The 15,031-nt window shown below is 41.9% G+C and overlaps 1 protein-coding gene across 1 annotated transcript in view; it reads left to right on the top strand.

The window, feature by feature from the left end:
• PSD3 (pleckstrin and Sec7 domain containing 3) overlaps window positions 1-15,031 on the top strand; it is a 112,479-nt gene that overhangs the window by 63,394 nt on the left and 34,054 nt on the right. The window contains exon 11 of the mRNA XM_030466705.1: window positions 10,164-10,207. Within this exon, the coding sequence (XP_030322565.1) occupies window positions 10,164-10,207 (44 nt within the window). The remainder of the gene's footprint in view (window positions 1-10,163; window positions 10,208-15,031) is intronic.

Raw genomic sequence — 15,031 nt, 5'->3', positions numbered from 1 at the left:
CTTCTGAGCTCGTTGTCCACTTCTGCCTTGGCATTTGAAAGATCTGCTCCACCTGCCTTGGCATGTGCCAGCGACTCCCACCCCATGCTGAGCAGAGCAGATATATCTCTCTTTCTTTCTCGCTTTCTCTCTTTCTCTCTCTCTCTCTCATTGGAGCAGGTTGCCATGGCAATGTGCAGTCTGCTGCGCTCTGGGTCTCCTGGAGCCAGAAATGATGGTGCTTTTGCAACATCAATGTAAACATCTCTCTTTTCCCTTACATAGCACATCCACTCCAGTAGGAGCAGCTGCCATTGGAGCCATTCTCCCCTCACACCCTGCGCGTGGGAGAACAGCTCCAGGCACTGGGAGCATGCTCAGCCCACCCAGCCGGGCTCCAGTGGGTTGGAGCAGTGCTTAGGGCACCCATGGGCCATGGCAGTGTCCCTACCTCCCTCTTGTACCTGGGTGGCATGGGATTCCTGCTGGGGACGGACAGGGTACAGCTCAGGCACTTCATCGCCTGCAGGTCAGCCACCTGAGCATGCGGTTTGCTCACAGGGTTGTACAGCTACAGCTCTCTGGGTACCGAGGGGGAAGATGGGTCCCCAGCTGCTCACTCACTGGTTTACCACTGGTTTGCACTGGTCAGCTTGGGAAAGTCACCTCTTTCCATTTAGGCCCCTCTTGGAGCATGAAAGTGGTCCTGCTCTCCTTTGCCCTCTGGAAAGGCACTCCAGGTACTCTGGCTAACAAGTACAAATACTGAGAGTTGTGGAAATGTGCTGCAGCTCCTCTCTGGGGCTTGCCAAAACTTCCTTATGGTGCTGTGGGTTTTCATTCATTCTTCCAGTGCTTTGGGAATCCATTGGTATAACTTGCATCCAGAAGCATGGAGCTGGCAGGTGAGTCTTCTTTTTACCATGTCTTTTGTTATTGCAGGCAGTAATGAGCACAGTAGGCTGTTGCACCCAGGGAATGACCATGTGAATGAAAAATTAATCTCTTTTTTGATCTGCTGGCATTTGTTCCAGCATCTTTCTCTCCACCTCTCTCCCTCGCTGTTGGTGTGTGTATGGAGGGGGAGTAGATGCTGGAGAGGGGAGTGGAGCAGGGGAGGAGTTTCTGTCAGCCTCTTCTTTTAATTTTTTTTTTTTTTTCCTCCCTGTCCAGTGACGTGAGCAATGCCTGGAACAATCAGGCTGGCTCCATACAGTGTGCCTGAAGATGCTGGAGGAAGCAGCCTAGTGAGCTTTAAGCAAACACTGATTGCTTAAGCCTAGGCTCTCCAGACATAACCTTTTCCAGTCCTGCAAAGGATTGGGAAGTGCCATTAGCTTTCTTTTCCCTCATCCCATACGCTCACTTTTGGAAATGATTGGAGTTAACAGTGTTCAGAGTACCAGCAAAGTCCGGGTGAGAGCCACAGGTTCGGTGAAATACTCCCGAGAAGAATCTCTTTGGCGACAGTCCCATCGGTCAAAATCTATGAAAATCTCGAACTCCTCTGAGTTTTCTACTAAAGAAAGCAAGGTAAATAACTAACTATTGATAGTGTTTCTCTTTTCTAATAGTGGAGGTGATTAAAAGATTATGTTCTGCAGAAATTAAGGGCTCTGGAAAATCTGCAGTGGTAACAGAATTGCTGCAAGGTCAGAAAAAAAACCTGTAAGCTTGAGGAGAGACATGAATGTGAAAAAAGGTGTGTGATAGAGGAATGCTCTGTCACTGAGCTTGGTGCAATAGTAAACAGTGAAAACTTGCTAGTGAGAATGCTCATCAAAGCTCTCTTCTCTGGAAAGGTGCTGGAGTTGGCAAGTGATGTGCATGTGATTATCTGATTTTCCATTAAAAAATAGTATTTTGCACCTTCTCTATGGATCTGTGGCTTATTAGGTGTGTGTGCTAGGTAAAAATATCATCTCACTTGCATGCGTGATTAAATATTGTCATCCACAATTTATTAGGAAGGCATCACTTGTGCTTTTATAGGAATATGTTAGTGTATTGTAGCGGTCAGTAGCATAGGCTATGTCTATCTGCTACAGAGACTGTATGCAGCATCTTCTTACCCAGCCCAGTTGTTCTGTCCCTAGGCAAACAACCTGCCTCCCTGCATGCAGTATTGTTTTTTAACTTACTCCTCACTCATGCTCGGTAACTGATGGGCACCTAGGAAGGTGCCTTAATAGCCACCTTCCTGCCAAAGGTGCTCTGTGTCTTCAAGGGTTGGATGAGCTTTATGTAGCGACTGAATACGCCTCTAATTTCATTCCTGCTGCAAATGGATTCTGCCTTGTGAATAGAAGATATAACCATTTGCAAAGGTGTGTTGAATGAGGTTGAAATATTTCAGAGCATCACCCAAAGGCATTTGACCATGTCTTGTGTTTGTGTGCATGCAAACAAGCAGTCACATGCATGCATCTTGCTGTACTGTCCCTTCCCTAAGTCTTTTATCTGTCCCAAGAGAAACCTCTTCTGCTATGATGAAAAGGTCCAAATGCTGGACAGTAGTTCCTAGCAGATCACTCTATGCCAGCTGACAGGTTGCATGGTATTTGGGAGCTTCAGCTGCAGAGCTTTTATCACAGAATAATGCAAATCAAAATAAATGAGGTATCTTATTCATTCCAGTTTCAGGAACCTCTATTTTGAGGGTCGTAGCATAACTAAGAAATAGTATACCGGTAAGGTTGTACAGAGAAATAGCATGGCCATCATTCTTCATGCAGTATCTGCTGCTCCAGCAAATGCCAAGGTAAAGGCTGCATCTTGCAGGTGCTCTGGGACTTTGCTTTTGTGATCACTTTCAGTCCAGGCATGGGAATAATTGCATGGTATGCAGTGGAAGGTATGCATTTCCATTTTACATATGGAAATTCTCTGTATATAACAGCAACCTGGATCTTTTGATATTGGATGAATCACTTAAATCTCTATACCTTCTTCCAGGCTTTGTGTATGCTTTTTATGCATAGTGTAATGTCTTCAGGGCAGTGACTTTCTCCTATGGATGGCATCTGACACTGATAGCTAGTGCAGTAATGAACACTTTGTTCGTTTCTCTGTGGGATTCACATTTGTGCTTCCTTAGTGCTGTAGGTTGTTGTGTGAGAAATACCCACTTCTCCTCCTGCTTAGGAAGTTGGGAAGCATAATGCAGCTTTGTTTTGTGTTGTAGGGCTGTTTCCTTATTTCATACAAAGGTATTTGTATCTATGGAGCATCTAAGACCTGTAAAAGCTGTGTTATGAAGGGCTGAGAAGATCCCTTTGTGCCTGTCAGTGATGCCTGCTCAGCTGACAAGCTGACTAGCAATCCTGCTACTGATTTGTCTTGTGATTTTTGGACAGCCCTGCTCTTTCCATTTGTCTGTTCCCCTTTCTGTTCTTTGTTTCCCCATCTATTTTGCCAAGATGTCACGGATTTAGAGAACTGATTTGTATTTGAGTGTTAGCTCTTCTGTTGTGTTGGTGGAAGAGACCTGAGAGTTGTTGCCAATGTACAGTGTTGCAGAGATGGTCTTTTTATCAGTGTAAATCTCTGTATATATGCCTGTACATCGCCTCTCACAAAATTTGTTTAGTTCTAGACTGGGCTTTCTGGATAGCAATGCTGTGTAGATTGTCTTGCTATCAAGCCAGGCTTGGTATGTAGACTTGTCTGCCATATTCATCTTGAGTTAATGTCTAGACTGTCTTGTGTTTTATCTGGTCCCCATGCAAAGTAATTACAATGCTAAGGATCTATTTCTGTGACCACTTTAGATGACTTAGAGAAGGAGACAGATTTAACCCATTTCTGCCTCAAACATGTTCCACTGATACTTTGCACTTAACGTGACTCAGCCTGTTCTGCTGAGTTAGGCAGTATTGTATATGCATATGCTCTAACCAGTAAGAAAAAGGCACCAGCATGGTGCCTACCTCTGGGGTATGCCTGCTGCCAGCATCAAAGAAGCTGGGTAGCCCAAGAACCCATCATCTTCCTGAAAAACATGTATACACAGGATATACAGACATGCATCTGTATGGGTACAGGCTCCACTAGCTCATGCATTCCAGGTGTCTATTATAGGCACATATCTCAGGCCAGCAGGAGAACCTGTGGAAAGTATACTGTGAACTGCCATAGTCTTATTCTAATGAGAGTAGGCTCAAATCCAGGCTGTGTGCAAGGCGAGTCAGAGGACCTTAGGATCATCTGTGTGACCCAGCATGTTCAGCAGGCTCTGCATCCCACAGGATCCATTTTCCTACAGCCATAGAGTGAGTTGATGAGTGCCTGTGCCAGTCCTTCTTGCAAATGCACAGTGTCAATGAAACAATTTCTGAAATAGGCTGTGTAGGTACTCCACTATTGAGAAACACTTCCCCAGCCTTTTTTCTGTTCACCCATAATAATTTAGTACGCTGCCTTTACCAGTAATGCTGATTAAGCGCTCCAGCAAGAAGAGAACAAATCTTTTCTAGCAACTTCCGTTTATCAGTTTTACAGACGTTGGATTTCTAGTGTGACATTAATTTACTGAGTCTTGGGAGCCCCATCTAACCATCCTTTTCTCTTTTATGATGATATATCTGGCACAATCTCTTCTTTCTTTTTTCTTTCTACCTCCACCCCTTCTTCACACAAACCAGATTTTTGACAGGAGTTTCTCTTAGAAATGTTCTCCTCCAGTTGGTGACGCACTTGAAATTCCCTGGGTGAAGTGATCTTCTTTCCTTCCCCCTAAAACATTCCTATCAACCCTATCTCCACCCACACTGAAACAGCATTCATCAGTTCCATATGCTGCTGAACAGCTCGTTGCTGTTTTATGAATAATGTATGCTGACTTGTTAGAAGAATGTTTGTTGTACAAACCAGTGGAATTTGAAATTGAGAATGATATCAGCAGACAAGCCATGCTGTGCACTAACCCATGGTCTTCTTTGGGGTAGCACTCCAGCATCCTTGCTTCACCCTCATCAGAATCAGGGAAATGTGTGAGACAATGAGGGTATGTGGGACTGGCAAGGAGCTGTGGGCACTGGGTGATCAGAGCCCTTGTCCTCACCTCAGCAGGTGTTACAGATCAATGCATGAGAAGAGGAGAAAATTTGAAGATCTGGATTTTGGGAGAGGGTGGCTAATATGGGACGGTGAAGTAGTATAGGTCTGTATGCCAGCAACAGTTCTGAGGGAGGGTTAACCTTCAAGTTCACCTAGGCAGCAAACCAAGAGTGCTGTATAGCAATGTTTCACACCTCATCCAGACCTAGCAGAAGGCAGTAAATTAGAGGCACATCCAGGTCCAAATGACAGGCATACTAACACCTAACAGGACTGTATACAGACACCTGCAGTGTCTGGTATCTGTTGCCTCTGTCACCTGCTTTATTTTTATGTAGGATTCTGCTACACTTTCTGTTTTTCTTCCCTCCAATAAAACACCTAGGGTGGGAGCTGAGGCTGGTTTGTGGCTGACTGCTCGGGTCCCAGGGGTGGAGCTGGTGCATTGGTCCTGAATGACTGGGAGAGATGCTCAGTTCCTGACTGAGCATTTCTGACTGCAGACTGACCACTTCAGTGCTCCAAGGCATGACTGAGGCTTCCTTAGCTGCTTGGAATCAACTGTGACACTGTCAGCAGGAAGTGAAGAAAAAATGTCCCTAGGCAGGGCTGCTTCTCACAGTGGTAGCAGGGGAGCAGAGAACACAAGTGCACCTTGGGGGCTGCAAAACGCATGTGGAGGCTCCTGTAATAGTCAGATAGTCATTCCCCCAACAGCAGCTCTAGAGGTGGGTAGAACTGGGTGTCAGCAGAGAGCCTAGGGAACAAAAACTGGACAAGGCAGTCTGGATCATCCCTGCTGGGTTCCTAAACTCAGCTTTGGTTTTGCCTTTTTATTTGTTCGCAACAAGTTTTTCTATCTATTCAGTTTTGCGCATGGAGTAGGTTATAAGCAATACTTGTGGTGTAGTCCTTTGCCACTTAGCAGGTTTTTCTGGCTGGACTAGTGTGTACAGAAAGTCAGCAGTCTGCTTCAAGCACCACCACCACAGGTTGCCTTATGAGGGAAGGACTTGCACAGTGGCCAGCACCCCTTGCACCCTGCTGGCCAGGCTTTAGGAAATCCATGCCTATTTGTTCCCTAGATGATTTGCTGAGGTAAGTATCTGGGTAATTCGTTGCATCTTTGTCCCTGTCTGCACATCTGATTGTGCCTTTGTTTTGTTCACTGCTTCTGCATGCAGAGGCTGAGTCACAGCATAGCTGGCAGTCAGCAGGTGGTGAGAGCAACTGTGTTTAAAGGGAACCAATGGTATGTGAATGTGACAAGGTTTTGGGGGAGGTGAGTGTGGCAAGTGACCTTTTTTTTCCTGTCCGCTTTAAACAGTTTTCAGAAGCACTCCCTGCACAGTTTTGGTTCTCTTTCCAGTTGGAGTGAAAGTACCAACTGTTGAGAGCTTGTGAAAATCTGGATTTTGAGTTGACTTGCCTGTTTGCCAAAGGAAAAATGGGTATAGAATTCAGCAGCTTCTTAGTTACAGGCTTTCACTTAAAAAAAAAAAGTGTTTCTTGCCCAGTTTATGAATACATTCAAAGCCCACAAATTCTTAACAGATCCCTTATATTGCAGACTGTTAACAGTCAAATTGAAGTTGTAGGAAACAGCATGGGAGTTAAAATAAGGAAGGTGTCTAGCATATTGCCTGCCATTCTGATTTATGCAGCAGTTAATTTCTTTTATTCTTCCTTAAAAACTACATTTATTTCTCCAGGGAGCTTAGAGCAGTGGTGGGCCTCAGATGTGGTTCTCAGAAAAGGGAAAGAGTGGGTTTTTGCAGTCTGGGTCATAGAGCTTAAGATTAGAAGACTTGAAGCTGGATACTGATGCTTAGTTGGTATCTGAGGGTCTAGATCCTGACTTGAGTGTGGAAAGAGATAGAAAGTTTCTCCCTGTTCCAAGTGGTATTTGGCTTACATAGCAAATTCTCCAGGAGCTTCCCAAGCTAGCAGGTAAGAAGCTGTGATTGCTGTCAAACTGTAAGAGTGCTTTAAAGCAGAGCTGGGTTTCTTTGTTTGGTTTTTGGTTGGTTTTTTGTTTTGTTTTTCTTTTTCTTTTTGGTTTTTTTTTCCCCAGAGAGAAAACAAGAGTTAATAAAATGTGTCCTTGCAGCCAGTTAAGTATGGTGGAAAACATGTTCCTACCATAATCTCTGATAAGTTTTGTTGCAAGTTAGTGAAGCATTGAAGTGCTTGAAGTGCATTGAAGTGCTTGTTTCCAAATTTGTTTGATTTAATCATACTCTGGAGAAATGACTGCTGAAAAGTGGTACTGTCTGAATTAGGGCCTTTGTAAATAGCCATTAAATAAATGATAGAGCGTGTGCTGAGCTGTATATATCTCCCACTGCTGCAAAACTTGGGAGGAGGAAATTTTTCTTTGCCAGATCATGAAAGTGTCCAGTAGATGTCAGGAAAATGTTAAAATATAAATTGCTTTGGAGAAGGAATGTAAAGCACTGCTAAAAGGCTGGTGAGTACAGTGGTGAGTGTGCAGCCTGGTGGCCATCTCTGTCAAAAGTGAGCAGGCATGAGAACTCAAGTGTATTTGTCCCTGTAGAGGTCTACTCACTGAGGTCTCAGTAAACACATGGAACCTGCCTTGTATACAGATGTCCTGGCTGTCAGTATTTTCTAGGGGTTTCTCTTTCATGTCTGTCAGCAGCAGAGACCTTCTGAGAGGTTTAATGCTCTGTGGGAGACACTGTTCTTTGTGAGATGTATGCCATATAACTGAGTTGGCATCTCTTATTCTCTAAAGAAGTAAGATGGAGTCTGGCTCATTAGTTAAGATCAAGACAAACACGTGTCACTTTACACAAGGCAAAAAGCCTGGGGCATTTATTGTTCCCCCACCAATATGGATTTCTGCTTTTGTATGTCCTCCTCTTTGGCTGCAGTGATCCCTAGAGAATTACTTACAGCAAAAAAACCCATAAAAAGCTGTGCTGCTCAGGGAGGTTTTTTTTTTCCTTTCTTTCTTTCTGTCTTTTTTTTATTATTATTTTGTTTGTTTGTTTTGTTGATTTTTTTTTGTTTTGTTTTGGTTTTTCCCAGGGTTATGACCCAATCTTTTAGACATTTGGGACAGAAAGCAGCAAAGGACATTCATGATACCCAAGGCCAGGTTTTTACTACATTTCAAAAGCTTATCTAACTATAGCTGGCGGAAAATGCTGCTTCTGAAAAAATGGTGAGGCAGCTGCAGAACAAATATAGCCTTATATGTGGAAATAGTTTTCTAATGCAATATGTAAGAGAATATTTTAATTGTAGGAGGAAGAAAAGGACAAGTCAAAGTGTAAGAGCAGGGTTTGGCCAAATCATTAGAAACATAGTGGCTTCTAATAGAAAATACTGTGTGACGCCAGGGAATCAGTGTCAGCTTGTGCTCAAAAATGGAAGTGAGTCTAATTCTGCTTCTGTATGGTAGGAGAATCATTAGTTCCTTCTTTTGCTTTTTTCATGCAGGGTAGTCTTAAAATATCATGGTATTTCTCACCTAAAAATGAAGCAAAGTGCCTGTAAACTGCCAACATTGCGTTTTTCTTCACCTTTGTTCAGCTGCTTGCCTTTGGACCAGAGCTTCTTATACAAGTATGGAGAAAATAGAATAAATGGAAGGAAACCCTGAAAACTCTAGAGCTGGAAATAGTTAATCATATTTTTTTGAGTAGCTCAGCAACACCTTGCTAGTGGTAGGGACCTCTCTCTGCTAACTCAGTGTAAGAAAGATATGGAGTGAATCCTTCTTGTGGCTGTATTTGTTCAGTTGCTCTGAGAAACCTGCTTTTATGGTACACATGGACTAAAAGTTGCTGCCTGTCTAGCAACAGCATGAAGCGAGTGGTACCAGGATTTTCAAATCAACCACGTAAGATTTGAAAAGGAGCCAGCAGATCACAAGATGAGCAGTGGAGTATGGTCATGGGATTCTTCTTGCAAGTTCAGCTATGGTATATGCACAAGACCAGTTTCAACTCCTCAGTTTTCCAAATTATTTTTGTTTTGGGTCAGAGTTAAGGCTATTTAAATGCTAATGTTTCTGCTGGGCTTGTCATAGATATTATAGTATGTGATTTTCAGTCTTGTTCATACTTGATGTGCTACTTTTTTGGTAATCATGTGCATAAACAGTTCTACAAATTAACATATTTTGAGGCTGTGTAGGAGTTATGTGCCAGAGAGAGTAAATCTAGCTATGTATATAAGGTAAATTAGAAATGTGGATTATATGTGCAAGAAACAAGGACATTGCATACCAAAATACTTCACTTAAGTGGCCTATTTGAAGTGCTCCATTAACTTGTAGTAAGAGCAGGCATTTTTGCATTGTATATATCAGCTACCGTAGGGCTAAAATCAGACACACCTGGATATCCAAGTGATGTACCTACTTCTCTGAAGGAATCCATCCCAACTATCTGGTATCCTGGTATCCTCCCAGACTTAAGTCAGGCTCTAGTCTTGGCAGCTGCTGTCAGTAGCAGAACTGTGACCTTTGCTGTCTAACCTACTGGCATCTTTTCTATGAAATGAAAGTGTAAAAATGTTAGCAGTCATCAGTCCAAGATACTGACCTTTCAGCATGAAAGCTGTATATCATTTGTTTTCTGTTTTCTGCTTAGAAAAGGAATATGTTAATGTTTGGGTGTGTGACTTGGGGAGCATTCAGCTTTCTGTGATGCTCAGGGGCTTTGGATAGGCATTCTGACGTAGTTTTACTGGTAAGACTACTGCTTGACCCCATTAAAGTTGATGACAAAAAAAAATCTCACTATCAGGTATTGGACCTTGAATTTCAAGGCTGTATTCTTGTGGCTTTTGCAGACCTAACAGGGCTATTTAAAAAAAACAAAACCAAACCACAAAACCAAAAACCAAACCACAGAACAAAAAACCTACTTAGCAAAATGACTGTAATCTCAAACCCTACATTCTGGTTTTTTTTTTTCTTTAGATGAGATTTCTGCTCCAGACTTTTTTGTTATCATGGGCAGATATGGTATGCCCTTGATCAGAGATGGCTCACTTGCTGGTGTTAGATAATTTGCCTTAGCATGTTAATGTATGTGTAGCAGGTATCAGGAATCAAAGAATAATCACATCTCATTTTTCTCCTTTTACAGGGCCTCTACAATTCAATCAAGAATGAGAAGCTGGAATGGGCAGTGTAAGTATAATGCATAGAAAGCAGGAGTTTGAAAATAGCACCTATGTAGTAATCTGTTTATATGTCTTGTGTCACTATCTCAGTGGGCTCCAAAGCCTGCAGAAGATAGACAGAATATGTAATTAGTCTGCTTTTCTGTTAATGAATGACCTGACAATACAGCCTCATCTGTTTCTCCAGCAGATGGAGTTGTTAATGATAGTAGCATTTGTATGGAAAGAGGACAATTCATTTAGTAGAAAACTTCAGCCTGAAAAGAGAGAAATTAAATCCTCTGTTGTTCTATGACTTCATAAATAAACCAGAAGCTGACATGTCCACTTATCTTTTGGTACATTGTGTCAGAACCACTGAATAGAAACACACATTTTGGATTGGGTTTCCTGCTGTTGGTTTATTGTCTTGGTTTGTCTCCTGATTAACTATGGATAACTTGACAATAACCTAATATGTAAGATGATAAATTGGACAAAGCCTGCTGTCCCCCACCCTTAGATAATTTCAGCAGGCTAACACTTGCTAACTATGGCAATGTTACAGACAAGAAAGAGCTCCAGTTTCTGATTGTGTTAAATTGACAATCCTCTTTGCTTAGGTTTTATGTAGTCTATATGTGCCAGTGAAGAGTATCAGGGTCTGGTTTAGATTTTGCTGCTTCCAGAAGGGTGAACTTTGGTGTAAAATAATAGAATCATGTCTTATATATTTTGGCTGTACAAGGTGTTTAGCTTCATGGATTTATACATCTGAAACTGTACCTTCTTCAGAAAGATGTATGCATGCTCCTTCAGCTTTTTTGCTGGAAGGTCTTGCAGGCCCATGGGACTCTGACCTTCCTTGTTTTAAGTTTGTCATCTGAGAATTAATGTCTTGGTAGAGTGTGAGTTCTCCCTTAGAAAGGCTGCTGGCCTCAACTGGGATGGCAGCCTCTGTAAGTGTGTTAGATGGTGTCAGAGTAGTGAAGAAGGTGTGCTGCTAAGGGGAGTCACTAAGAAGTGGCATCTCTGGTAAACCTCATAAGCAGCATGGTGGAATAAAGACACTCCCACACCATGTCTTGGATCTGGAATACACTGTGTGAATCTTACATGTCACAACACCTGAGCTGCTTGCAAGACAGTCGTCCATGGGTACTTCAGACCCAATAGAAACCATTATGTAATTTTCTCATTGTCAGAATTTTTCTCTAGTTTTTGTCAAGAAATGGTACAAGTGTCTAATGCACTTGGGCATCCTCCAGGTGGGAACTGGCTCACACTTAGCTCTGCTCCCGTGAGCTTAGTCAAGGTGATTTACCAGAAAGCTTACTCATATATAAGAAGTAACAACAGCTTAGGCAGTTACAGTATAGTCCAGTCCATATCCTTTTCTTATTAATTGCTTGGGAAAAATTGAAAGCAGGCTGGATAAGGTTTTGGGAATAATAAGGCTTTGGGATATGGGCATAAAGCATCGTTCTTCGAGCAGAATGCTCAAGGTAGCCAATTGTCAATTCCAGTCTGAAACTCAGACAGTTAACTGGGACTAATGTGACAATAACTTTCCATGCTGTGAAACAAAGCTCATTCTGGACATAGTCAAAGAGGCTGTGCCTTTTGCCTTTAGGGTTGAGAGTGCTGGCTGGAAGAGGGAACATAAAGATGACTCTACTTGCTTTTTCAGAGATCTGTGGTTGACGAAAAGTCATCTTTTCCTCATCTTTCATCCTCAGCAAGGATACTGAGGACCGCCTGAGTTACAGGGAGGAGGCACATCAGTCTCTTGATTTGCTTTCATGATCTGCTGAGAAAGATGGATAGGAAGGGGATATGGGCTTTTTTTGCTGTGATAGGACTGAGAAAGATACTCTCTCCTTTTCAAATCGTATCCCTTTGCTTCTGTGATGTGGTTGGAGGGGAAGAAGTGGGAGGTAAGGCAATGGTGGAAATAGGGCTGCAAACCCAAGAAAAAAATTGTGTTTGTGATGCTGACACATTGAAGCAATGTCTTTTCTCCATCCAGAATCCCTTTGAGGAGCTAAGACTCTCTCTTAAGTGACAGTTTAATTGCTTCTCTGGCAGAACATTTTTGATGGGTTAGTGACTGTTAATAGTGTCATTGAAATAAAACTGTCCACAGGCAGGGGAGGGTAACAGCGATATGTGAGATGGGGAAGACTGCTATGTGATCCTTATATTACTTGTTGTGAGCTGGTGTGTCATCATTCCAAATGGTTTGCTGTCCATTTGCGGTGGAATTACAGTCAATCCAAAGCCCACAGAAAGAGAAGCCTACCATTGATACCAATTTTGTAGTCAAGAGAAGAGGCATCCTAATCATCAGATGTGCTCCAGAGACTTTCAGTAAGAGGGCTCATTTATCCCTTATGAACAGGAAGAACAAGTACAGCCCTTGACAGAGAGAAATGCATTACAGTGCTTCTACTGCAGTATTTTTGGGTGCAAGATCATCAAAAGGTTAAAAGTGAATCAAATACTGTGATGTTAAAGATAAACATATCTTTGAATTTACATTGATCTGGTGAATATGGGATCCTTAATGTAAACTCCTGCTCTGCATTGCACCCCCAAGTTTTTTTGTTACTGTCACAATAGAACTTCCAGAAAACGTTCTACCACTTACTTGGTGTGCCATTTACTTTGCTCGCTGTTTCTTCTTGCTGGTCTTGTTCAGTGTCCTGGAAGAAAAGAGAAAAGCAGTATGGGAGAAATAGCCAAGTATGGTTATTCTGTCCCATTCTGTTGGCCCATTATTACATTTACTCTGTATCCTATTCCGTATTTACTCAGTGCTGCTTACAGTTCTAGATCTCCTGTTGGTTCGACTGTGGCTCATTTCTTTGAATAGCAAGTGAAGCACCAAGTAGTGATTGGATCACACTGAAGTCACTGGTAGAAGCTCCTACTGACTGCAGTGAAACTGTGTTACTGTTTCATCCACTTAGTCAATGCATGCTGGTTTTGATGTGCTGAGATGACTGGAACAAAACAAGAGTGCATCTAGACCCAGCAATTTTGTTGTAATTTTTCACACTGCCTGAATTTTCCTGAGGGCCTTGATATTTCCATGAGATTTTTTTCATATTTCAATAATAAACTCCTGTTCTACAACTCTGACACCACCAGTAAGAATAAATTAAGGTCCTGTGAACTTGACTGGTGAGATTAGAAGAATCTAATGTATTGGATTTGTTTAAGTGAAAAAGGAAGCACTGAGAAGAGGAGCCTGGGTGTATTTTTTTATGTTTTTCAGTGTTTAAAGGCTCTCATGGAGGAAAAATGGTGTTGGTTATTCTTCATGCCCACTCTGGACAAGCTAAAATTCAAAGCAAGGGAAGTTTGGGTGAAACATTAAGAAAGCTTTCCAGGAATAAACCTGTTAAACCAGGGCATAGATTTGCCTGGACAAACTATGGAAGTGTCTTCAGTAGAGTTTTTTTGTGAAGTGGTTGTTCTGTCCAGAATGTGTTAGGAAGAGTGGATCCAGCCTTATAGGTAAAGAGATGTATTAGCTCACCTCTTACCGTTTTTGTAGATGTTTCTTATCATGTTTCTTTTGCATTTATCGCCATCAGCTTCAAGCTGAAGACAAAAAATTATTTTGATTTCAAAGGCACCAGCACTGAATGCACTTTTTTTGCATGATGTCTGCATGGAAATGCACTGATGACTGTTATTTTTCACCATTTATTTGTAATATTATATGTACTTCCTGTTGAAATTGATAGGAATAATAAAATCATTATCTTAAAGCAGGTCAAATGGCTATCTAGAATTAACATGAAATCCCAGAGCGCTGCTTACAAAACTGCAAAAGACAAGTGGCTGCATTTGAGCCATCTGTATTCTGAAAGCTTTCTCTCAGAGGGCATTGTAGTTTTCAAGAGGATCGTTGGGTTTTTAGCTAGTTGATGATAGAGTGTTCTTTCCAGTAAAGTTTAGACAAGCAAGTGTATTTTTTTTGTTGTTTTTCTGGACTGCTCAGAAAAATCCTCTCCTTGCAGCCCAAAAGTCAGTCTTAGAGACAGGGGTGGTGGGAAATGGGTGCCAAATCCTAACTGTGGTTCCTGTAGAAGACTGTGATGCTAAGACCAGAGTCGTTATAAAGACATTCGTGCAGAAGCTCACCTTTTTCTAGGTCAAACCCAGAAATCTCTTGGTGTCATAATTAACTCTTCATCTCCCAAGTTCTAGGATGATTCCTCTTTGAAAATTCATGACTAGTTTCAGAGAGAGGGTAGGTGGCAATCACCTGGCTCTCCTTTGTTCTCTCCTCCCTTTCGTAAAGATGGCAAAATTCTCTCCACTGGTTTCTCAAGTCAATTTACTGCAGATGCTGTCAGATCCAGTTTCATATAATTATGTGCTATGAATCTGAATTTTTTTTAAATGCCAATTTCTAAATGGATAAAACCATCCTTTTGCCATGTCATTCAAGTTTTCTGTTTGAACAAATGCAGATACAAAGCTAAGTTCTAAAAACTAAGGGCTTGACCCTCTCTTCCTAGCTTAGTGATTTAGCAGTTTTCCAAGGCAGAGCCTCAAGTCAGACTGTGAAGCACACCAAAATGATTTTGTTACTGACAGGACAGTGTTTTTCTTCCAGAAGTCAAGGTGGGGCATTCTTGTAAAGGAGATGAAAAAATTCATCTCCTTTTTAGGGAGATGAAAAAATATATTCCTTCACCAATAAGGCAACATCTATATTTTTGCAAGTGTTTCACATCTGCGTGTTTAAGAATAAGAGGGAAACTCTTTCTGGTTGTCAGTGATCATGCATTTTGGAAGGAAAAACTCTGCTGTTTCAATGAATGCTGTGTCTTCA

This window comes from Calypte anna, chromosome Z, assembly GCF_003957555.1.
Source record: "Calypte anna isolate BGI_N300 chromosome Z, bCalAnn1_v1.p, whole genome shotgun sequence".
Classification (NCBI taxonomy): Eukaryota; Metazoa; Chordata; class Aves; order Apodiformes; family Trochilidae; genus Calypte; species Calypte anna.
Note: the sequence above shows the minus strand (reverse complement) of the source record. Positions and strands in the feature narration are given on the sequence as shown.